The sequence below is a fragment of the Drosophila biarmipes genome, chromosome 3R, assembly GCF_025231255.1.
Source record: "Drosophila biarmipes strain raj3 chromosome 3R, RU_DBia_V1.1, whole genome shotgun sequence".
In the NCBI taxonomy this organism is placed as follows: domain Eukaryota; kingdom Metazoa; phylum Arthropoda; class Insecta; order Diptera; family Drosophilidae; genus Drosophila; species Drosophila biarmipes.
Window position 1 is genome coordinate 23762138 of NC_066616.1, and position 21630 is coordinate 23783767.

The 21630-nt window shown below is 47.4% G+C and overlaps 6 protein-coding genes across 6 annotated transcripts; 2 read left to right on the forward strand and 4 right to left on the reverse strand.

The window, feature by feature from the left end:
- Positions 1 to 105: 105 nt before the first annotated feature.
- LOC108025966 (putative mitogen-activated protein kinase 14C) lies at positions 106 to 1313 on the forward strand. Its single transcript, XM_017096660.2, has one exon. The coding sequence runs from the start codon at positions 141 to 143 to the stop codon at positions 1239 to 1241; it is 1101 nt and encodes a 366-aa protein (XP_016952149.1). The 5' UTR covers positions 106 to 140; the 3' UTR covers positions 1242 to 1313.
- Positions 1314 to 1465: 152 nt separating this feature from the next.
- LOC108026391 (serine--tRNA synthetase-like protein Slimp) lies at positions 1466 to 3089 on the forward strand. The gene has a single exon (XM_017097313.3). It carries the CDS (start codon positions 1617 to 1619, stop codon positions 3009 to 3011), a length of 1395 nt encoding a protein of 464 aa, XP_016952802.1. The 5' UTR covers positions 1466 to 1616; the 3' UTR covers positions 3012 to 3089.
- On the reverse strand, positions 3003 to 9983 carry LOC108026390 (anosmin-1). The gene is made up of 7 exons (XM_017097312.3): positions 9681 to 9983; positions 4653 to 5312; positions 4472 to 4590; positions 4226 to 4419; positions 3777 to 4156; positions 3649 to 3715; positions 3003 to 3323 (listed from the first exon to the last, which is right to left on the reverse strand). Exons 2-7 carry the CDS (start codon positions 5297 to 5299, stop codon positions 3147 to 3149), a joined length of 1584 nt encoding a protein of 527 aa, XP_016952801.1. The 5' UTR covers positions 5300 to 5312; positions 9681 to 9983; the 3' UTR covers positions 3003 to 3146.
- Positions 9984 to 10957: 974 nt separating this feature from the next.
- On the reverse strand, positions 10958 to 14078 carry LOC108026401 (uncharacterized). Its single transcript, XM_017097324.3, has 4 exons — positions 13717 to 14078; positions 12189 to 12296; positions 11330 to 11499; positions 10958 to 11087 (listed from the first exon to the last, which is right to left on the reverse strand). Exons 1-4 carry the CDS (start codon positions 13862 to 13864, stop codon positions 11001 to 11003), a joined length of 513 nt encoding a protein of 170 aa, XP_016952813.1. The 5' UTR covers positions 13865 to 14078; the 3' UTR covers positions 10958 to 11000.
- Positions 14079 to 14405: 327 nt separating this feature from the next.
- Positions 14406 to 17093, reverse strand: LOC108026400 (exocyst complex component 5). Its single transcript, XM_017097323.3, has 6 exons — positions 17000 to 17093; positions 16034 to 16938; positions 15387 to 15974; positions 15135 to 15324; positions 14751 to 15068; positions 14406 to 14677 (listed from the first exon to the last, which is right to left on the reverse strand). The coding sequence occupies exons 1-6, from the start codon at positions 17030 to 17032 to the stop codon at positions 14579 to 14581; spliced, it is 2133 nt and encodes a 710-aa protein (XP_016952812.1). The 5' UTR covers positions 17033 to 17093; the 3' UTR covers positions 14406 to 14578.
- A 190-nt stretch (positions 17094 to 17283) lies between these two features.
- On the reverse strand, positions 17284 to 21627 carry LOC108026337 (hamartin). Its single transcript, XM_017097241.2, has 7 exons — positions 21527 to 21627; positions 21156 to 21435; positions 20827 to 21083; positions 18464 to 20762; positions 18245 to 18402; positions 18023 to 18152; positions 17284 to 17962 (listed from the first exon to the last, which is right to left on the reverse strand). The coding sequence occupies exons 2-7, from the start codon at positions 21253 to 21255 to the stop codon at positions 17577 to 17579; spliced, it is 3330 nt and encodes a 1109-aa protein (XP_016952730.1). The 5' UTR covers positions 21256 to 21435; positions 21527 to 21627; the 3' UTR covers positions 17284 to 17576.
- Positions 21628 to 21630: the final 3 nt, after the last annotated feature.

The window sequence follows — 21630 nt, forward strand, 5'->3', positions numbered from 1 at the left end:
GAACTGAATCACCTTATTACTGATAAGATTATGAGAACTCTTTGATAAGAACTGCATTAAAAGGGGTAAGTTGATACATGCGAATTTAGTATGGTTTCTGTTGCCGAACTCCGAAGACATTTCTTGCAAATTTACTTAGAATGGCGGGATTTGCGCGAGTGAAATTAAACGAAAGCGTTTGGGAGTTCCCAGACGTGTACGAGATTGTTAGACCCCTCGGATTCGGTTCCTTTGGCCAGGTGGCCAGGGTGAGGCTACGTGGCGCCCAAATTGGGGATGTGGCGATGAAAAAACTGGTGCAGCCTTTCGATAGAGAGGAGGATGCCAAGGGGGCCTACCGTGAGATCCGCCTGCTGAAGCACATGAACCACCGCAATGTTATCAGCCTGCTGCACGTCTTCCATCCGCCCGCAAGGGGGGGCGATTTTCAGAACGTTTACTTTGTGACTCAACTCATGGACGAGGACCTGCACAGGTTTACACGCTCGAACAGGATCACCGACTACCAGATTAGGTCTATCCTCTACCAAATACTGCGAGGTCTGAAGTACATACACAGCGCCGGTGTCCTGCATCGCGATTTGAAGCCCAGCAATATCGCGGTAAATCAAAATATCGAAGTGCGGATTCTAGACTTCGGCTTGGCTCGTTTGTCCAGCATGATTATGTCCGATTTTGTGGGAACTTTGTGGTATCGGGCCCCCGAGCTGCTCTTCCTCCGGGGTTCATATACAAATGCTATCGATATTTGGTCTGTTGGCTGTATCCTTGCGGAAATGATCACTGGTCATGCCCTATTCCCTGGTAACGGCTATTTAAATCAACTGGAGTGTCTGCTGAATATAATGGGGACGCCGTCGCAGGAGTTCACCGGCGGTATACATGTAGAACATTCTCATAAATACTTGGAAAGGTATCCCTATCGCGAAAAACAGGACTTCTATCAACTGTTTCCAAATGCCAATCCGCAAGCCTTGGATTTGATGGAGAAAATGCTCGAAATGGTTCCCGAAAGACGTATAACCGCCGACGACGCAATGCTCCATCCGTTCCTAAGGGACCTCATTGAACCGCACCATGGTGTCGAGGATATTGCACCGGCCTATGATCAAAACTTTGAAAACATAGTACTCCCTGTAAAGTGCTGGAGGGAACTCCTATCCCATGAAATTGACAATTTTCAACCGCCCCCATTTTATGTCGACGCTTTGAGAATAGCTTATGACCAGCAGCAGCATTAAACTTTATTTAAATTGCATACTAGTTTATAAAAAATGATAAAGTTACAAGTAAAAGTTATTATATATACATTATACACTGCTTTAAATTTGCGATTATTGGATTCGGTAAAAAGGAAAATACCTTTTGTTCAAGCAAAATTCCGTGGTTTCTAGTTAAATAGATAATAATAAGTAAACATTTATAAGTTATTCATCGATTTTTAGCAACCGATTAGATTTAGTCAAAAAGGGAAAGTCCCCAAATAGTTGTTAAACAAAAATAAACGACTTCCGGTACTGGAGTTCCCCTAACAAATAACATTGATCTGGCAACGCCGCCAACAGCTGACTCTGCCGGTTGATTTTGTTGTTGCACTTGATAAAAACATAACAAAAATGTTGAGCTTTCGGAATGTATTAAAAAACTGCCTTTCGGCCAGGAAAACGTGCAGCAGAACCATCTCAGCACTTTACATAACCGGCGATAAGGCAAACGAGAACTATGTGACCCTGCAGCCGTATCTGGACTTCAAGGGAACCTTCAGGGACCGCCAATCTTTGGAGCAGAGCATCGCCAGCAGGGGATTGGACACCCGATTGGAAAGCGTTTTAGCCAAGTACGAAAAGTATGAGAGGCACCACGCACAGTTGGCCAAGGTCTCCGAGGAACGGGAGGCGGTGACAAAGCGTCTGAAGGAGCTCACTAAATCCGGAGGCAGTGCAGAGCAACTAGAGGAGCTAAAAGAACGTGGTAAAGCGTTGCGCAACGACTTAAAGACTCTAAAGCAGGCACTCTATCCCATCGAGGATGACTTCATACACGACTACCTGCACCTGCCCAACCGACTGCATGTCCTGTGTCCCACTGGCGGGGAACAGAAGCTGCTATATCGGAGTGGCTTGCCCAAAACAGAACATAAGACCGGCTCCCACTTGGATCATCAGGATTTAATACACTTTGTGGACAACAACCGGTACTACATGATGGAGCAGGCTGCCCACTTTGACATCAACGCCATGCAATCCCTGGCCCGGTACTTCGTCAATCAAGGCGACTTCATCCAAACCGCCAATCCTGACTTTGTGCGTTGCGTTCTCCTGGAGGCAAACGCCACGCCCCTGAGCGACTATCATCTGGTAAAGGAGGAGCACCTACAAAACAAAATCAATACCGCCTATCTGACCGGTGGAGCTTCCTTTGAGAGCTACCTAGGCGCCATGACCAAGTTGTGCGTGTATCCATCCGTGCTGCCCCTGCGTTATGTCTGCTGTGGTCGGAGTTACAACAGGGCGGAGGCGGGGCTAAATGGACCCACTCCCAGTCTGTACACGGCGACCCAAACGAATGCGGTACAAAGCTTTGTGGCCACCCAAACGGCGCAGGAAGCGCACGCCCAACTAGAACACATTCTCAATCTGGCGATCGACTTTTACAAAGCCGTGGATATACCCTTCCGAGTGGTCTATGCTTCAGCAGAAGCCTTAACCCCTGCAGAGAGTCTCCGGGCAGTCGTCGAGGTGTATGCTCCATCGCTGCAGCGTTACGTTTGCGTGGGGCGGATCAGCAACTACGGAGACTTTGTGTCCAAGCGAATACTCTTCAGCACGCGGCGAGAGAAGCACTACGATTTCCTGCATCTGGTGGGTGGGCCAGTGCTCTACACCTCCCGACTGATTGCAGCTCTGCTGGAGCACGGTGTCCGCCTGGAAGACTGCAAGCTATTGGGCGCCACCAGCCAGAAACCCACTCATCAGCAGGATCTGCAGGAGTTCAAGGACCTCTTCACTTAGAAAACGATCTTTGTTTTTCTTCTTGTTGTGTGTCCTTAAGTCTAACAATAAGTAAAAGTTAAGTTTTACATACAATTATTTACAATCTAGTGTAATCTCATGGTCTGCAGTGGGTTTCAGCCCATACGCCGAGGGCTATTCGCCGCACTTGATCTGCAGCTTGGGAAATCTCTTGCGGAAGTTCTCGCACTTGGGCGTGGTGAAGGTGAAGACATTCCTGGAGTCGTCCAGCACGGAATTCGGACTGGATCGCGGTACCCTCAGCACGTACGTGGTGTTGTACTTCAGCTTGCTGAACTCCAAAGGGTCCCTCTGCAATCAAAACGGAAGGCAATTAAGTTTGGATGGACTAATCAAAAGATCTTTGCAGCTCGGCCGTACACCTATGCCATGACCCATTTCCCTTCATTTTGGTTGAGGAAAATTTTGATTGGCATTTGACCACGTACTGGCTATTGTTAAGACGTGTTTTTCGTGTCAAAAGGAGGAAACATGATTGCGCCTTGTAAAAACAATGCCCCATGGTCAACGATGCTCCACTGATTTGCCCTTGCCTGGTGGTCCGGCCAATCGGCACGAAATATTCCGACATGTGGCTCGTGGCTCCCATCAGAACATCATCAAGGGTATTACTTACTTTGGCGCGAATCGCGCGGAACTCTCGCTGCTCGCAGTTCGTCTCCTGGGGACACAGTTCGTAGACCCTGCAAGTGCGGTGGGGTGATATTTCTGCATTCGGTTGCCAAGTTGTTTATAAATACTTACTTCTCCTTGTGCGGCTGGAAGCCCAGAATCTGCACAATCATGCCGAACTTCCGGTTCAACCGGAAACCCACTTCATACGAGGCGGCCGTTGTCCGGTTGGCAATATTGGGCGAAACCTCATTGAGGCCAGCTGGCGCCGGGGTCGTGACCCGTTCCGATGAACTGCTGGAGCTGCTAATGTGGTGGTGCCGTCGTCTATTCCCATTCCCATTGCCGGAGCACTGCAGCGGTGTGATTGGCTCCAGGGGCTGTAGCGTTGTGTTGAAGAGCATGGACAGCTTTTCGGATTTGAGGCGACGGGAACCTATGTAGGAGATGGCCTGCACCTGGATGTAGTACGAGGAGTTGGGCAGCAGTTTCTTGATCTCGAACTGATGGGTCTAAAAGCATCACACGCTGTTGGATAAGGTGTTTCCACCCATTAGGGGATTCTTAGGAGGTCTACTCACATCCTTAACATAGGTGTCCAGCGTGATCATCGACGCCTCGGCACTGTTCACATACAGCGACCAACTGATCTTGTACTTCTCCACGGGCAGGTTGGACTTCGAGGGACACCACACCAGCTTCACGCTCATATATCGACCATCGAACTGCTTGGCAATGATCTTTGAATCGTTTGGCGCCTTCGGTGGCTTGGGATCTAATGGGTTTTTACATAAAGTTCCAGGTTGAATCTATATGAAGATACTTACTGCCTGTCGAGGGAAAGGGGTCGCTGGGCTCTGAGTAACCCCGAAAGCCAAAGGCATTGACGGCAGCCACTCGAACCTCATACCAGCGTCCTGGTCGCATATGGAAAAAAATATAGGTGCTGTGGGAGAAGAAGGAAAAATTCTATGATGACAAGAAATCTTTCAGATGAGCTGAACCTACTGCTTGCTGTGCCCGATGTTCTCCTCCATGGTCTTCTCCACCTTCTGCCACTGCCAAGGGCCCAGTTTCCTCTCCGCAAAGTACCTTCCTATGTGGGAGCGCACCTCCACATGGAAGTAGTAGACCAGCAGCGAGGACTCAATCTTCAGATCTACGGCATGACCGCGTGACCTCCGAAAGTACAGGATCTTGGGTATCGGAGGAAGCAGCGTGTTGTTCCTAACGCCCAGAGGTTCCACGCACATGGGCCCACAACTGGAGGCGCAACACTTCTGCACCTCGGGGCATTCATGATCGTACTGACAGTTGTCCAGGCAGGAGAGCCTCGCCCGCGTCTGCCGGCCAATTTTGGGACAGCTGCCGGCTCTGGGTCCCAGCAGCAGCTCCTGGATGCACTTGTCCAGGCACTGCTCCCGTCCAGCTTTACCCAAGGGATTGCTGCCGCCACATTTCGCCAAGCACTGCAGCTCCAGAATCTTGTCCTTAACATCGTTACTATCCCGGAACCAATGGGCCACCTTTTGGCGCTGGTTGGACGAGGAGGAGGAGGATCCAGTGGCCACAGCGCTGGATGTTAGCTGGCCGAGGAGAACGAGCAGCGCCAGCAAAGCCACTTGCATGCCGCCCATCTGAACCGATCCGACCATCGGTGATTGCAATCTGCAAATGATCATGCGTCAGGTGATCAGCTTTGGGTTTCTGGACATTCCGTGCGTTCGTAATTTGTGCCGATCATCAACACAGCAGCCCGCTGATTATGCTAAAGGATCACCCGCTCCCCTGTTCCCTGGCCCCCTGGCCCCGATTTCGTGGGGATCCAAACCGGTTTCACCCATTTTGCATGACCAACTAACTAATCATTCCTCGCATTTGTGCCGCCCGACCCCGAAGTCGAGGCAATGAAAATGCAAAAAAATACATAAATGTATCTCAAGTGCTTGACAGGACTTCAAAGCGCGCATCATAGTGCGTGCCACGAGAGCAGCGGACGGACGGCCAGACGGAGCTATGTATCTCCATTGGGAGCTGACTCCTTGATGCCCTACACTCGGCAGGAAGGAGCTTCAGGGCGTGATGACTTAGATAAGAACTGACCACTTGAAGGTCTTATAACGCTTGTATCTCTATAATACATTTTTGTTTTAACAGTTTCTGTTAAGTTTTTACATTTTAAAAGGATGTACGATTTTTTTAAGGATTCCCAGGTTGGTTTCCTAGAAGGTATTCCTATACCTTCTTTTAAAATATTTTTCAAGTGTACCGATCTCCGCACCTTTCTGGATGCTGACGGCTCTTTGCATCCTAATTTTGCACCAGCTATTCTGGGAAGCCTGGACCACGGCAGACTCCTCTTCACCTGGTTTTCCTCTGCCATCGATATCGATGTGCCCGCTTCGATTCCACGTAGGGTATTTAGCACGCAAATGGGAAACTAATGTTTTATGGTATGGTCGATGGTAGTCGGTTTATGTTGTTGTTTTGGTCTTTGTTGCCGTTCGACTGCGTGTGAATGTGCAGGCAGCGAAAACAAAATTGAGAAAAATACGACTACGACGAATGTGCGAGAGCTGCAAGTGGATGTCACCACATCTGAAGCCACATCCATGGGCCCATCCACATCCACATCCATATCCACATTGCAGTCGCAGGGGCAGCAGAAGCAGATGCACCACCAGCAGCAGCAGCCTCATCAGATCAGAAGCCTAGCCAGCAGATGCCGCACATACCAAGGCGATACAGACACTCTGGGAGCAGTCGAGTGGAGAAGTGGTGCAGCGATGCGGTGGCGGGGCAGCCAGGAGATGCCATGCCTCGGCACAGATGGGGTCAGCAATATATAACTAATCAATCGGAAGGGATTAAGGGAGTAATTCAGAAATATAATTAGGGTCTCCTTTTCTCAAAAAAACATGATCTTCGTCAACAATTTGAGACTTATATGGTGTCTATCCGTTATGACCACATTGCAAGCCACACTACGTATGAGTAATTTATTTTGAGCTCAAAATAGCGCGAAACGTTCAAAAATGAAATCTTCAATGCCCAAATTATTAAGATTTTTTAGTTAAAATTTATATATTTTTATATATTTTTTTTTATATCCATCGAACCTATAATAAAATCTCAAAATCAAGTTATATTTACTGTCACAACATAGTTTCGCTAGAAAGTATGCAATGATTTTTAAATATAAAAGTCAGATAGCTTAAAGAGGTTTTACCTATAATTTTAAAATAGTAGAACGAGAATTACTTAAAAAAATTAAGTCCCACTTTTCTTTTAAATAGGCATATTTTTAGAAAATGGAAACAAATAATTACAGGAAACTATTACCTATGGCTAAAGATATAGTAATATAATTATTGAAGGACCATATTCTTGACGGAATCCTGTTATTTTTTAAATAAATGATACTAAAAAAACATAAGATGTATGATCATGTTTTTAGAAACTCAATTTCACTAGACCTCTTCCGCTGACCGCTGCTGTGGGCACTGCGACTGCCACTCCGACTGGGATGCGATGGATTGGGGGCCAAGGAGCTCGGAATGGCTGCGGGGAGCGCAGGCCCGGGGCGGCCTAACTGAGGGACATTAAGCGACAAATGAATGTGCGCGACGATCGACGCAAGAAGATGAAGCGGCGACTGCGACGACGACGATCGCCAAGAGCAGACGAGATGAAATGCACCAAGTTCCGCGGAACGAAAAATTTGCAACAAAATTGGGCAGTAAAGCGTCGGCAGTGCGGTATGGGATATGGGGAACGGGGCATGGGGAATGGGGCATGGGGATTGGGGGTTGAGGATCGCGGCCACGACTCTTCCAGATGAATGGGTTCTGCGGCTGACGCTGATGAGACAGTCGAGTCGCAGCCAGGCTGGCTGCCGTTGCGTAGAGGCGATTAATTGCTTTTAACGATTCAAAAATTCAAAATTACTTTTTATGCTTCACGCACACCAAGGCGAAAAGGCACTTGGCGAGCATAGCTCAGCACACATTCGCTGCACTTGGAGAAATTAATTAAATAATCAAAGGTACCCTTGAAAGTTGGCCTGTAAAAAAATATACAGAGAAATGCCCCTTTTATAGGAACAAAAAACTTGAGATTGTTTTTATGAAAGCGACTTGGGATATAAAACGTCACGTACGTCATCCAGCATATCTAAGCAGAAATTTACTAAAATTCAACAAAAAGAGACTTAAGTTTTAAGATCCTTAAAGTCCCAGAAAAAATATTAAAGGAATAACACAATACCAAAGAGTATGTAACATAAACGCGGACCTCAAAATAAAGTGGATAAGTTTAAAAGAAGTGATTGGTCAAGTAGAGTTATGTGGCACATTCGACCCACAATTTCTGCGAGTGCACTTACAGGGGAGTTGTTAAGCAGGGCAGCAGATGGAAATGGGGATGAGGATGATGGGGGGCACTAAGATCCGGATCGATTTCGTTGACGTCGTTGCTGTGATAAATCGTTGGTGGTTGCTGCTGTTGCTGGAGTGTTGCTTTTGTTTCGCCCCCCCTGGCAGCTCCGTGTCCATCTGCACGCCGTCTCCCATACCCCAACCCCAGTACCACCTTGGTCCTCCATTTGGGGCTTAGTACAATAGCAATCCGGCGACAATGGCCAGCAAACCCAAAGCAGCAGCAACAGAAGCAACAACTGTGTGTAATATGATGCAAATCGTTTAACACTTTGACCAACAGCAGCAACGTCATCGCATTGTTGCCTCTGCCACTGCCAAAGTGCATTGGTTGTAAAAAAGAAGTATAAAATAAAAAACGTTAACGTTCGAGGAGGGCCAGTAACAAAACACCATCCAAAGGGGAGGGGTACCATCGTTAATTTTGGGGGCCAGGCCAGAACGGCAAGATCAAATTGAGAAGTTCGATGGTCTCGCTGGGGCAGAGGGGTCCCACGATTACCCACGATCGTTGCTGAATCACAGTAATCCATAATGTAAATATCAACTGAATGTTTACGGTTGTGCATTTAAAGAAATCGTGAAGTTCCCTTCTCAAATATCATGGAAGAAAAGGGTGATGAGTATGCGTCAGAAGTCAACGTTTTCGATGCATGCAAATGTATTACCTAAACAATTCATCATCAATTTATTATTATTATGAATTAAATACTCATAATTTAATATTGTAATCTTGAAATCCATATCTGTAGCCAGTAAATTACTTTAAAATGAACCAGAAACCTGAGAATCCCTTTTGCTAATTGGAGATGACCTAGCTTCCACACGCTAGAAACTTGGTATCGTTCCTTTTGTTGTCAAGTGCGGTATCCCCGGATCACATTGTGCCATTTAAGCCCGCGAGGAAATCCAAGCGCTCCCAATGGAAGCCCATTTATGGGGTTCAAGCACCCAGCTGGGCATGTGCTCAAGCTCAAGCTCAGCCGGAGCGAAACGGGGTAGGATGTGTGTCCATGGCGGTGTCGGGTTCTACGTCAGGTTCCGAACCCGAAGCCGTGCTCAAGGTTTAGCGATATGATATTTGCCATGTACATTCATGCTTGTACTTCCGATTATAGCATTGCCTGAAGGCTCCCCCGGGAGGTCCCATATCACACAATTAAATCCTATAAAAAAATCCCTAAGATCTCTCAGGTGGTATGTTAAACACCATATTCCACCATAAGGAAGGCCTAAAGTTTAAGATTGTATAAAAGACGATGTATTAAAAAATGGAGATGAAAATACCTATCTATAACACAATTTTCTTTTTATATTTGATTCTGGAATTTATCGAGCTGTGTTTCTTATCGTGGGAAGATTAAATTTCTCAGTGTTCTTTAGAAAGAACGCCGGTACCTCAAGTGTCCGGCGAAGAGAGCTTTCACCGTGTGAGCAGCGATGTGAACGCATGTCACCCGTGCACTACGCGTTGGGATCCCTAGCCATCCCCTTGGGCACCCCTATACCATATCATCCGCAATTAGCACGAAGGCAAACTCATTCACGCCGACGGAATTGCGCAAATGGCGAGCAGTGCCACGCATTTTGGGGTACTCACGGTAATGGAAACACTTTCGGATGCACTGGCTCCACTCCACTTCGCGATCCGCGTTCTGCGATCTCGTACACCTACGCAGCCGGAGCGCCTTCTTTGATCGCCTGCTGCCACTTTATTATTTAATTCGCCGCGCACTGTTCCGATTTCCGCTCCTGGGAACTGGCAGCTTGGAGCCCGATCCAAAGCAGTCCGAAAACCCAAAACAAAACAAACCAAACCGAAACCGAAACCGAAACTGAATCCGAATCTGAATCTGAAACAGAGTCTCAAGAGGGAGCTCTTTTCGTGCGACCGTTGCGCTGCAGCCGCCAAGAGAGAGTGACACACTGAACGCCACGGATTCGGACTGCAGGGCTCGGGCTCCAATTCTCCCGTTCTCCCACCGCTCTCTCAGGCACAGTGGGCAAGTTCGGGTTCAATTGGGATTTTTTTTACAATATATAAAAGATTTGTTAAATACAACCTTTGGGTTAAGGCCTTAACAAAGAAACGACTTATTAGATCTAAAGAATTTCAGGCTCTTCTTTGGTAGCTTAAACCATTATGAAAGCTTTTTGCCCTCGCGAATTCTTCAGATTCACGGAACTACAGGGCTCGGGCTCCAATTCTCCCCTTCTCCAACCGCTCTCTCAGGCTCAGTGGGTGCTTTCAGGTTCATCTGGGATTTATTGAACAAAATATAAATTCTTAAACCTAATCTCTGGCTTAGAGCTTTAATAAAGAAAAGACTGGTTAAATCTAAAGATTTATGTTTTTCTTTGGTAGCTTAAACCTTTATGCTTACTTTTTGCCCTCGCGAATTCTTCAGCTTCACGGCTTTGGCTCCAATTTTTCCGTTTCCCCACCATTCTTTCAGGCACAGGGGGCCAGTTCAGGTTAATTTCGTATTTATTTAATAAATTAAAAAGCATTTAAAAAGTTTTATACAGAAATGACTTAACTTAATCCAAGAAATGTTCTTTTTTTCCTTTGCTCGCGAAGTCTTTAACTCCATAAATAAAAAAATGTAATTTATTCTGTAGATTTGTAAACTGTTCTTATCTTATTTGAGCCACTGTGCTGTGCTCCACTTGCTCTCGCTCCCTCCTCTCCTCTCAGCATCTTTGGGTCAGTGTGAGTGCCAAAACAGAGATCTCCACCTCTCCGCTGCCTCCGCCTCCGCCTCGCTCGCTCTCCTCTCCCTTTCTACTACTACGATGCCGCGCCTCCCTCATTTTCATTCAAAATTTCATTAAAGGATGCACACACGCACGCACACACCCACACACACTGGTCTGTTGATTTGCATGCACCAATTACTTTATTTTCGTGATTACACATTTACACTGTGATTACAACGGGAACCTGGAAGCAGATTAGGTTCTGATCGCTTGCATCCTTGGATTCCCACAGCATGCTGCCTTTCATCTGCAACACAGAGGGAAAAGTTGTGTTAGTTACAGAATTTAAAAAAAATATAATCTGAATTTAAATAAAACTTAAATCCAAACATTATTTCAGGTGTTTATAAAATATTAAAAAGAAATTTTTAAATGTATACATTTTGAGTTTATTTTTTTTTTTGAACTCATAAGAATTTTAATTTTGTAAAATTAGAGATCCTATTTATTTTTTAATAGATTCAATTTATAAATATATTCTGAACTTACCACCGGAAGAGTTTCATTTACAAAGACATTGGCCCAGTACGCCTTGCCATCGCTCGCACTTTCTATGCAACCATGATCCCCATCACAAGGATCGGGAGTTATGGCCGCCTGGGTCTTGATGTAGTTGAACACCCATCGGACCTCATGTTTAAGAAAGCTAACGCCATTGCCTGTAAACCAAGAAAATAATAGATTATTAATTAGATTATAAAGAAGAATAGCCCCAACTTATGTGCACTATTGCTCCTCCCTCAGTTGTAGATTTGTTTATCAAAGGCCCAACTCCAATCCAATTATAAGAATCTGTTTTGCATGCTCCCCCCAATCCTAATACATTGCCAATCTTTCTTACAGCCCCCTATCGCGAATTAGTACTCCAATTATTCGATTCGTGCCGAGATCAATCGCTTCGATTTCGTCTCCATTTCTGCTGATTCATCAAAATATCATTAGGCATTCATTATTTTATTTATGTTATTTATGGAGCGACTTTGGGGCGGGGCCCCGGGCTGCAATCGTTGTCAATATCTCAACAACTGCATCGAACCGTAGTAGTGGCAGCAGGAAATTCGGTGAAATTTCGAAGATTTACAATCGCGGATCAATTATATTTACGACAGGTGCTAATCATTATGGCCATCATCACTTGAGCACGCAGTGGCGGTTCAACTACCGAATACTCTGGGGTTCCTCCCTACACCTTGCTCCCCCCAAAACATCCGCCATCCACCTGATCGAAATTCTTCGCCCGCACTCGATCTATTTTTGTTTCCGACTGACTTTTGCCCGCAGCAAGCGGGGAGAGGTCTCTTTCTCTGAGGATCTGGCCTTATCAGTGCGCTGATATATTTGTATTTACCATTATCATCGAAGCGCACAGTAACCTTAATGGTGGCGTTGCGGGCCATGGAGCAAGGCAGCGACGTACAGCTCTCGATGTCCAGGTAGCTGACCTGGTACAAAGAACCTGAAATAAGTGGAAAAGTTAGGGTTAAATATACATATAATAACACTAGTATGGCTAAGACTAGTATTTATTGGAAACTATAAAAAAATGGTGATTTATATTTTATATAGAACACCTTATATTCGCTAAGATATGGTGTCACCTTAGTTTAGGATATAATATCCTAGCTATATAAATTGTTATCCTAAAAATGCTATCCTACTGCCATCATTGGGTACGTGACATTGAACATGCTACTGCCACCAATGCACAACCTATCAACAAATTAAGAACTTAAATTCAATAAAAAACTTTCTCAGCTACTGAGCCGAGTTATCTGCGACCGACACAGACGTACACCTACATATTCACAGTATTCCATAATCTATGACCAAGTGCACTTCCCAAGGCCTTTAAACAGTTTCTATCTGTAAAATGAACCGTGTTCTTAGATTACACCATTCCGCTAATTAAGTTCTTTAATTGATAACCACCCCCCAGGGGCGTTCGCCTGTCTATCAGCGTCACAATAAATAGTTCTAGGTAATCCCCCAAAAGGGCGTAATATCTCTTTGTTTACAGTTCTTCGATTCCAGAACATAAATCATTGATTTACTGCACCCAGTCCATAAATACTACAGTTAATCAAAAATCGTAAAGTCGGAATACAATTAAGTTGAAGTTAAAAAGTTGAAGAAGTTTTAATGCTCTGAAATAATCTAAAAATACTTAGAGTTAAAAATAGATTCGCAACATTTTTTGCATGACTACAAACTGATTTAGTGTGTAATTACCAGCCATAAATCAGATTTTGGTATTACCTTTGATAAGAGCCTGAGTCAATGGATCTCTTTGTACTATACCAAATAATTTACAATCCACACAGCCCATTTTCGTTGATGTCATTCGAAAATTACGCTATGGTTATTTCCAACTACCTAACCTATTTTCAAATTATAATCTGATAGCAGTCTTCGATTGATTAATTTCGGTAATATATCATAAATAATAATTATCTTTCGGGGAAATACCCTTTTTGACAGTTCTATTTTATTTAAGGACTGCAATTTTGTTTACGGAAGCAGTTTAAGTCAGGTGAGATTGGCGTCTATGGTATTTACAATGGTTCTGATGGTTTTCCCATCGAAATACTTACTACTCGATGACGCTACAAAAGATTTAATTCATAGAACTTGGTCTGATCACTTTTTTCGAAGATGGTCGGTGAGGAGCGATCATGAAAATATAGAAGCTAATGAGTATCACTATTGATAGGTGGATAGATATTTGGCAGAATATAAATTTTTACCTATTTAGAACTTCGAAATTTAGAGATTTTCTCGTAATATTTCGTTACCTTCTCTTTCCCCTGCAAAAATCAAGTGATTTTTGTGTTTCATAGATCGACCCACCGGAAAAACTGATTCTAGACTATACTCACCGCAGTCTTCGAAGGGCAGAGATCTTAGGGACAGGTATTTTTTGTAGGCCGCATCGCGGGTGGTTTTGAGCGTTCCACCGGCAATTTGCTGAGCAGCGCAAATGAACAGGAGTATTTTTAGGTAGTACTCCATGAAGGCGCCTTGCATGGCTTGTTAATCAAATCTTTGAGATCTCGATTCGCGATTCGATTAGAATATCGGGCAAACGCGTTTCGCGTAAATGTGCAAACAGCTTGCCAATGTCAATAACAATAACAAAAGGGGTTCGATAATGAGGATCACGGGCTGGGAACGTTTTCTTTGGCGATACGATTGGCTTGCTGGCTAACAGGTGACTGACACCGGGAATAGTGAGTGCCACCGAAAGTATACGGCCGTACGACTTGGCCTCTCTTCGATGGGAGAGTACCTGCCCTCTCCGGTTAAACGTAAATAAATAAATACTCCACGGGCGCTTAGGCAATAAACTTTGATTTATTGACTGGAAGCCGATCGGAGCAACTAACGCTGACTTTCGCTCCGCTTCTGACTGATAACGCCAGCGATTCACTCTGGAGATTTGGTGAGGGGACGTCCGTGACGTCGCTGGGGGCTTGTGTGGGCCTGGGAGTGGGTGGTTGGGTGGCGGGCACGCGTGTGAAGTAGCGCCTATAAATACTGGAAAACAAATCAAGTGCCTTCGGCGATGTGTAGATAAAAGTAACCAGCCACTTGACTTTAATTGAAAGTTAAAGAACATAGCGAACCGTAATTAATTATTATTAGATAATGTCCCCCTCAATATATCAATTTAATCCGCAGACAGCACCGCGCAAGGTGGAAAGTTTCGGAATGTGACTCATCCTGGCAGCTGAACACGCCTCACTCAATGATGCCCTTCAGGTAATTGGTGTTCTTGATAATCCTGAAATCAGTGCGCAGCTGAATGAATTGCCGCACCACCGACTTGTCTAGGTAATTCTGAAGTGGGGGTGGAAAACAATGGTAACGTAAGTACTATAGTCGAAATCAAAGACACCGCTCTATCACTTACCAGAGTGTCACCTGTGCAAACCTCTTGGAGGTTTTGTGGCTTAACAAGTAACAGATTGCACAATGCATGCAGAATGTCAAAGAGCTGCGTCACCAGCGGACTGTCCAGCTCGCGAATGCACTTGCGGTACTCGTTCACGTCGCAGATGGCGCACATGGCTCCAGCCGTGTTGAACTGCATGGTCTGGAGGTGATCATAGATCACCCTATGTAGTCGGGTTCCGAATTCCGTCAGGACATTCTGCAGATTCTCGCCATCGACACATTTCTTGATCTGCACAATGACGGGCTGCAGATTCTGAACGACTTGCAGGCAGGCCTAGCGAAAAGAATGCAATATTTATATAGATTTTGAAAGCTTTTACCACCTAAATATATATCTCACCGGCGAGGAAATGGTATCCACATCAGTCTCCGGCTTGTAGTCGGTCTTCTTTTGTTCGTATTGCAAGTACACCTTGACCCAGCCAATTACAGCGCTAATGGAGCGGTCCAGACCCTGATCCAGCTTGGTCTCAATCTGATCCATCAGAATACGCTTTTTGAATACATAGTCCGAGTACTTGGGCGTGTTACTGAAAGAATAACGTCCTTTAATATAAGTAAAGTGCAACTAAGCAAAGTTTATCAAACTTACCTCACACAGGGTATTACAGATGTGTGGCACAGCTTGTCAAGCAGATGAACAATGATGTTCGTCTTTTGCACCACATCAAAGAAGTACAGTTGTGGAAAGACCCTGCCCTCCGCCAGCGGTACCGCCTGCAGGCCCAGTTCCAATGCGTAGTCTACATGCTCGTGCATTAGAAAACGCAACAGTATATCGTTGAGTTTGATGGCATTGCCTGGCAGCTCGGCCTCGTTGGACAGCAGACGGCAGCGTTTGAGCGATGCCTTTGCCTCTTGCAGCATGTTGATGGCCAGCTCCTCGGACAGAAAGGTCTCCCCGCCATAGTCCTCGATGGCGGCAATATTGATGTTTGCGCGCGTGGCTATCAGCACCTCCATGTTGCGACGAAAGCCCTTGGTGGTAGCCGTCTTCTGGTGCTTTTTGCTGGCATAAAACTTCTCCAGCTCTGAGGAGCATTTCGCTGTTAGGCACTTGGTCTCCATTTCGGCGTAGCCAGCAAGGTGTTTCACGAAAATCTGCTGCGTTAGCTTCTGCAGCAAGTCGTCGTCTATGGTGGACATGTAGACTTGCAGATCCGTGGACAGTTTCAGTGTGCTGTAAGATCATAATTTTAATGATTATATCTCTTTATTAACAACATTGTAGTAACTTACCGTGAATATAACTCATAAAGAGTCCTTAGATATTTCTCCTCGTCCTTCTTGTCTTCCAGCTTGGTCATCGCGTACTGGTGCAGCTTCAGCTGATAGATGTTTAGTATGAACTTGGACATGACCTGCTGCGGATTGGCGAACACCTTCTGAATGATTTCGTTGTGGTGCTTGCAGAGAGGCACAATGCCTATGAAGATGTCTTTGCCGCTGTACGGCTGCATCTGGCTTTGTTCGATGTACGCGTCCACACACTGGGTGTAGCCCTTGAACTGGGACAGGATCTGGGCCAAGGTCTTCATGCGCTCAATGTCTTCGCTCTTCTGGGCCGTGGCAAACTCTTCGATCAGCCGCCGCTCCACTTCATCGTATTTCTTTTCGATTTTCCGCTTGGACTCGGCAAAGTTCCCGGTCGGCAGATCCTGCGAGATGGCATAGAGCTTCTGGATCACATCGGCGGCTTCACTAAGTCGAGTGGCATCCGCGAAAATATCGTTGACAATCACGGGTCCGGCGGCCAAAAACTCGGACATAAAGTTGAGCAACTTCTGCGCCTCCACGGAACGGCTGCGGGGGGTGTTCACGTTCTCCAGCTGCTCGCCCAGGTGCATAATCTTGCCGGCCACCGAGTTGATCTTTTCGTCCAGCTGGCCAAACACATCGATGGCCGTTTGGTGGCGTTCCTGCAGCTTGGCGATCTTCTTGGCGTGCGACTCCTTCTCCTGGCGCAGCGACTCCTCTAGCCGCTCGCACTTGCTCTGCTGCTTCTCCTGCAGGATCTTCAGGTCCTTGATGGTTTGGATGAAGGTATCATGCAGGGCCACAGGATGGAACTCTTCGCTGTTCTGCAGCTCATTGTTGGTGCGCCAGGTGAGCCGTTCTATGAACTCGCCCACCTCAAAGGGCTCCTGTGGATTGTGGTTGATAGATTAAAGACATGAATGAAGGATAAATAGCGGGGGGACCTACCTGTTCGAACTCCTCCATGTATTGGGACAGCATTATATAGTTTTCTGATTTTTTCTGTATGATCTGATTTATAGGCGTTGCTTTCCAGCTTCTTCTTCCTATTATTATTGTTGCTTCCGCTCAGCTGTTCTATGTGGCGTTGCCACCCTACTCAATTTCTCTCAGCTGGCAATGCCTCGCGGTTTGTTTACGATTTTGTTTGCTCTCTTGGCCATAAAATTCAAAAGTTTGGCGCTTGTTATATAACTCAAGTGGCTTTTTATTCAAGTTAAATAAAACTCGGCTTTTATGCTTGCTGATCTTAATTAAATGTTTATTATAATGTGAATGCGCGCCTTACTTATTGCCTCGTATCAAAACCATTTTTTTTACAACAAATTGCAATGTGCTAAACAAGTTAAAATTTCAAACATTAATATTTTGTATAACCTTTATAATTATTGCGTGGAGTCAGCGATTTATTAAACCTTAGTTACAGTTTTGAACTGAATATGAAAATATGTCGAACCAATAACTTTTTTTTTTGTTGATTTTCTGTTTGGATTTTACCAATAGACATTTGCTTAGCGAAGGAAAGCTAGTTCTTTTTTACAAACTGCGTCGTCAGCTGCTCCTGCTGCAGTTGCTCCTGTTGCTGCTGCTGCAGGTGAAGATGCGGATGCGGATGTGGGTGGGTAAGCGTGTGACCGATGCCGCCAGAGGTCGACGGCAGGTCCAAGGCGTGCGGCACGATGTTGATGGCACTAGCGGTGCTGGCCGAGGAGGCCAAATCCACCACCGGCAGACGCACATCCTCGAACTGGGTGCCAGCGGCCAGGCTGCTCAGCACTTCCGGCATCGAGGGTGTGTCCACCAGCTGTTGCAGGTTCTTCAGCTCCGTGGAGCGCAGACTGGCTGATAGACTTTCGCTGGAGGCCAGCGAAGTGGACAGCGGTGAGTTGCGCTCAATGGATGAAGCAATGTCTGTGGGTGGGAACCATAAGCAAAATTTTCATAAGCTAGACCAAGCTGCCCTCCACTCACCAGTTCTGTCCGTGTCCGGGGAGCAGGTGTTGTGACCTGCAATCCCCTGCGGCTGTGCCATCATCATCATCAGCTTCTCCTCCATCTGCATGATAATCTTCTTCTGCACGTCATACTTCTTGTTCACGGACTGCAAGCACAGGTAAATTTGGTGGTATTAAATAATAACGAGTCCTCTGAGTTTCGATCTCCATTTCATTTCCGACAGAATAGATTCCCTACCTTGAACTTTTCCTCGTACTCATCCTTGACCGTGCTAAGAAGTCGTTTCTGCTCCGTCATGGCCTTCTCGCTGTTGGCCAGCTGGGCCTGCAGGTCACTGATCTTGTGCTTCATGCTCTCCAGCTGTGATGTCTTCTCGTCCAGACTGTGCCTCAGTTCTAAATAAATAAATGCGGAATGGTTAAACATTCGTAAAGTGTAAGCAAAACAAACACGAACCCTTCAGTTCTAGCTGGCTGCTCTCTTGCAGCATCTGCAGTTCCTCGTCGCGGGCCCTGAAGTTATCGATCTCGGCCAGACGGTCGCGACACCGCACCTGCACCTCGCCCATGATGATGAACTCGGCCTCCAGACGCGCCAGCTCCTGCTTGCATTGCAGCCCCATGTCCGCCTGCTGCTGGGTGTGCTGCAGCTCGGTGCTCAGACTGAAGACCTGTCCCCGCAGCGATTCCAGTTCGTAGTTCATCTCCTTATGGCGGGCCACCTCGCTGGTGAGGCGCGTCTGCAGGTCGTCGTTGGCCTGCCGCAGGCACTTCTTCTCCTCCAGCTCGTGTTGGTACTTGGCCCTCATCTCGCCCAGCTCCTCCTGGTGGATGTTCTGGCGCTCGTTGGCCAACCGCATAGCCTGATCCATCTTACTGGCCAGATCCTTGTTCTTCGCATCGAAGTTTTTTAGCTGCTCCCTCAACCGATCCCGCTCCATTTCCAGGCTGCGCTTGTCCCTGCTTCGTCCCATTAGCCGTCGATTGCGCTCCGCGTGGATGGACCGCCGGTAGCTTTCGTACCCTAGCTGCAGGCACATAAGTTGACCTTGCTCGGCGTCGAAGGTCTCATTGGCCTTAATCGCATGCTTGATGTACTCGTCCAGAAAATCCTGTGGATATAGAAGGCTCCTCTCGTAGTTGTTCCGCTGCTCCTTGCACTCCAGCAGGAGTTCAATCAGCCAATTCTCGTACTGCGCCGGAGCACTATCCACTCCTTCCACCGTCTGGGTGGAGGCGTGGGCGCAGCTTCTGGCCGGCTCCTTGGGCGCCGAAATGGCCAGAATCCGACCGCTCCTCTGCAGGCGGCTGCCAGTCTTTTGCGTATTTCCATTCTCCGATCTCTGCCTCTGCCCCGGACAATCGGCCTCGTCGTCGTTCTCCTCCAAATGTTGCTGACGCATGGTCGCTAAAGCTGAGCAGGATTTTGTCCGTCGCATCGGGTTCTCCGCCTCCACGCTCCAGTTAGCCTTCTTGGCTGCTGAGCTCCTGCTGTCCGCACAGCTGTCATGGCCACTATAACTGGCCATACGATTGCGGCGCTTCTTGGCCAGCTGGTGCATGGATCGGCTGGTGGGCATATGGAGTCCTCCCACGCTGCACAGATTTCTGTCCGTCTCATTGCACTCGCCGCAAACGGCAGCGACCTCCTGGGTGGCAGCTGGGTAGGCGGAACCACCGGCTAGGGACAATTCAGAATTGATTTCCGGCATGCTGCTGGGAAAAGATGCGTTAACGTTGTGCCTGTCCTGCATGACCTGTTGCAGACGCCGGTCGAAGGTCGTCACCCTGTTGACTTCCAGAAAGGAGTGACTGCTTTCCTCCGCCTCGCGAGTAACATCCGGGAAACTGAACTGACTCTGCTGGTCCTTGCGCATGGGTGAAGAAGGCTGGCTCACGGCAAAGATGGCTCTCGCGGCATGCGAATTCACCGCACGGCCTGGCTGCTTTATCTCCCTCACATCCTTCAGCGGCGTCGTTTCCGGCGTGGCCTCCACAGCAGCTTCGGGCGGCGAGGAGCCCGTCATGCCCACCATCAGCTGGGAATTCATCGCCGGCTGGAGTGGCAGTATAAATGATGTGGTCGGTGTCAGCGGTATGGCGCTACTCGTCGTGGCGATCTCGTTGTGCGGACTCCAGATGGCACCCAGCTCCCCACCCGAGGCGGACGAATCGAAGCGGGAGTACACGTTTCTCGAATGCTGCAACTCCCTCAGCTGATAGCTGTAGTCCGTAGTCGAGGTGTTCGAGGTCATACGACTGTATCCCGGGGTTATGGGATACGCATAGCTCCCATCTTCGTTGCTGGCCTCGGGCAGAAGCACGGGCAGCGACAGGTTGGCGCACTCCATGACTACGTCATGCGGCTCCATCTCCTTCCAGCGCGTATTGTTCACCTCCGTCTCTGGCGTGGCCGTCAGCAACATGGGATGCAGTCGCACCGTGTCCAAAAGCGGCTTGATCGTGTGCTGGAAGATTCCGCCCCCGTTGCCTCGCTTGATGAACTCCCCCAAGTAGGCCATGAAGCTGCAGGGATACATGCCATACAGGCGGTGGAACAGCATCTGCAGACCCAACTGCAGGTGAACCAGCTTCTCGTCCGGCATTTTGGCGCTGTTCTGCAGCTTCCACGAGGCCAAATGCCCGAAGACCTCAAAGAGATCGTTCAAAAAGTTGGGCACGGAATTCGGTATGATGGGCAACAGGGTGATTATGCACAGCAGGGCGCTCATCAGTGGCACAATCTCCTTCTCATGCTGGAAGGGCGGTGGTGGGGAAGACAAGATGAGTCAGGATCGGTTACATACTCCTTAAACTCACCGTCAGCAGCTTGAACACGCTCTTGATCAGCCGGTGCTTCTCGATCTTGTACAGCCAGGTGGGATGGTGGCGCACTATAAAGCAGAACACCTGCAGGCTCTGCACCCGGTGCTGTGACTGCTTCAGGCAGTCGTCCAGCCGGTCAAAGATGAAGCCATCGTGCGGCGCCTGGGCCTTGACCAGCACCTCCAGAATGCGCTGAGATCCGGTTTTGAAGAAGTAGTCCAGCATGAACTGCACCACCCACTGCTCCTTGTCTGCAAAGGTGGATAATGAGGTGATATGGAAACCGTGGTCAGGAAAAGGGGATCTGGGATCAGAGAACTCACTCTGGGTTAGCAACTCCACCAGCTTGCGCTTGGCCTCCTCGTTCTCCAGCGTCATGTTGGACTCCAGGTCGGCGATGATCTTCTCTATTTCTATCACCATGGCGGCGGCGGCTACCTTGACTGGTCCCGTTGCTGCAATTGATTTTTCCGCCCGCCCTAGGTGCTCCTGCTCCTGCTCTTGCTACTCCACTCCTGGTCCTTCCTTCTACTCCACTCGCTCGTCGTCGTGGTTGTCTTTTGCAGAGCTGCGTGTGCTTTTTCTCGTCTTGGTCGCTGTCAACTGGAGAACAGGCGTTTGGCATTAAATTCCTGCTGCGTTCGATCCTCCGCACTATTGTTTCGGTTGGTGGAGTTCGTATTGCAATGCTTACCTCTGCTAAACTCATGTTTTACATGTTTGTCTTGAAAATGAAAAAGGTTATTTTTTTTTTTGTGATATTTCTCTTGCGCTGTTATCGCCAGCCAATCGATTTGG

What these genes read in the sequence shown, in the direction of transcription:
- LOC108025966 (XM_017096660.2), top strand. Translation starts at nt 141, where the DNA reads ATGGCGGGATTTGCGCGAGTGAAATTAAACGAAAGCGTTTGGGAGTTC.
- LOC108026391 (XM_017097313.3), top strand. Translation starts at nt 1,617, where the DNA reads ATGTTGAGCTTTCGGAATGTATTAAAAAACTGCCTTTCGGCCAGGAAA.
- LOC108026390 (XM_017097312.3), bottom strand. Translation starts at nt 5,299, where the DNA reads ATGGTCGGATCGGTTCAGATGGGCGGCATGCAAGTGGCTTTGCTGGCG. An exon ending in TGGACACCTATGTTAAGGAT is followed by an intron (nt 4,157 to 4,225) that starts GTGAGTAGACCT and finishes TGATGCTTTTAG; the next exon opens with ACCCATCAGTTCGAGATCAA. An exon ending in TCCGCGCGATTCGCGCCAAA is followed by an intron (nt 3,324 to 3,648) that starts GTAAGTAATACC and finishes TTTTGATTGCAG; the next exon opens with AGGGACCCTTTGGAGTTCAG.
- LOC108026401 (XM_017097324.3), bottom strand. Translation starts at nt 13,864, where the DNA reads ATGCAAGGCGCCTTCATGGAGTACTACCTAAAAATACTCCTGTTCATT. An exon ending in TCTGCCCTTCGAAGACTGCG is followed by an intron (nt 12,297 to 13,716) that starts GTGAGTATAGTC and finishes CACTTATTTCAG; the next exon opens with GTTCTTTGTACCAGGTCAGC. An exon ending in TAAATGAAACTCTTCCGGTG is followed by an intron (nt 11,088 to 11,329) that starts GTAAGTTCAGAA and finishes TCTGTGTTGCAG; the next exon opens with ATGAAAGGCAGCATGCTGTG.
- LOC108026400 (XM_017097323.3), bottom strand. Translation starts at nt 17,032, where the DNA reads ATGCTGTCCCAATACATGGAGGAGTTCGAACAG. An exon ending in CTTTATGAGTTATATTCACG is followed by an intron (nt 15,975 to 16,033) that starts GTAAGTTACTAC and finishes ATGATCTTACAG; the next exon opens with CACACTGAAACTGTCCACGG. An exon ending in TTTGCACAGGTGACACTCTG is followed by an intron (nt 14,678 to 14,750) that starts GTAAGTGATAGA and finishes CCCCCACTTCAG; the next exon opens with AATTACCTAGACAAGTCGGT.
- LOC108026337 (XM_017097241.2), bottom strand. Translation starts at nt 21,255, where the DNA reads ATGGTGATAGAAATAGAGAAGATCATCGCCGACCTGGAGTCCAACATG. An exon ending in GGTGGAGTTGCTAACCCAGA is followed by an intron (nt 21,084 to 21,155) that starts GTGAGTTCTCTG and finishes CCACCTTTGCAG; the next exon opens with ACAAGGAGCAGTGGGTGGTG. An exon ending in CCCGGACACGGACAGAACTG is followed by an intron (nt 17,963 to 18,022) that starts GTGAGTGGAGGG and finishes TCCCACCCACAG; the next exon opens with ACATTGCTTCATCCATTGAG.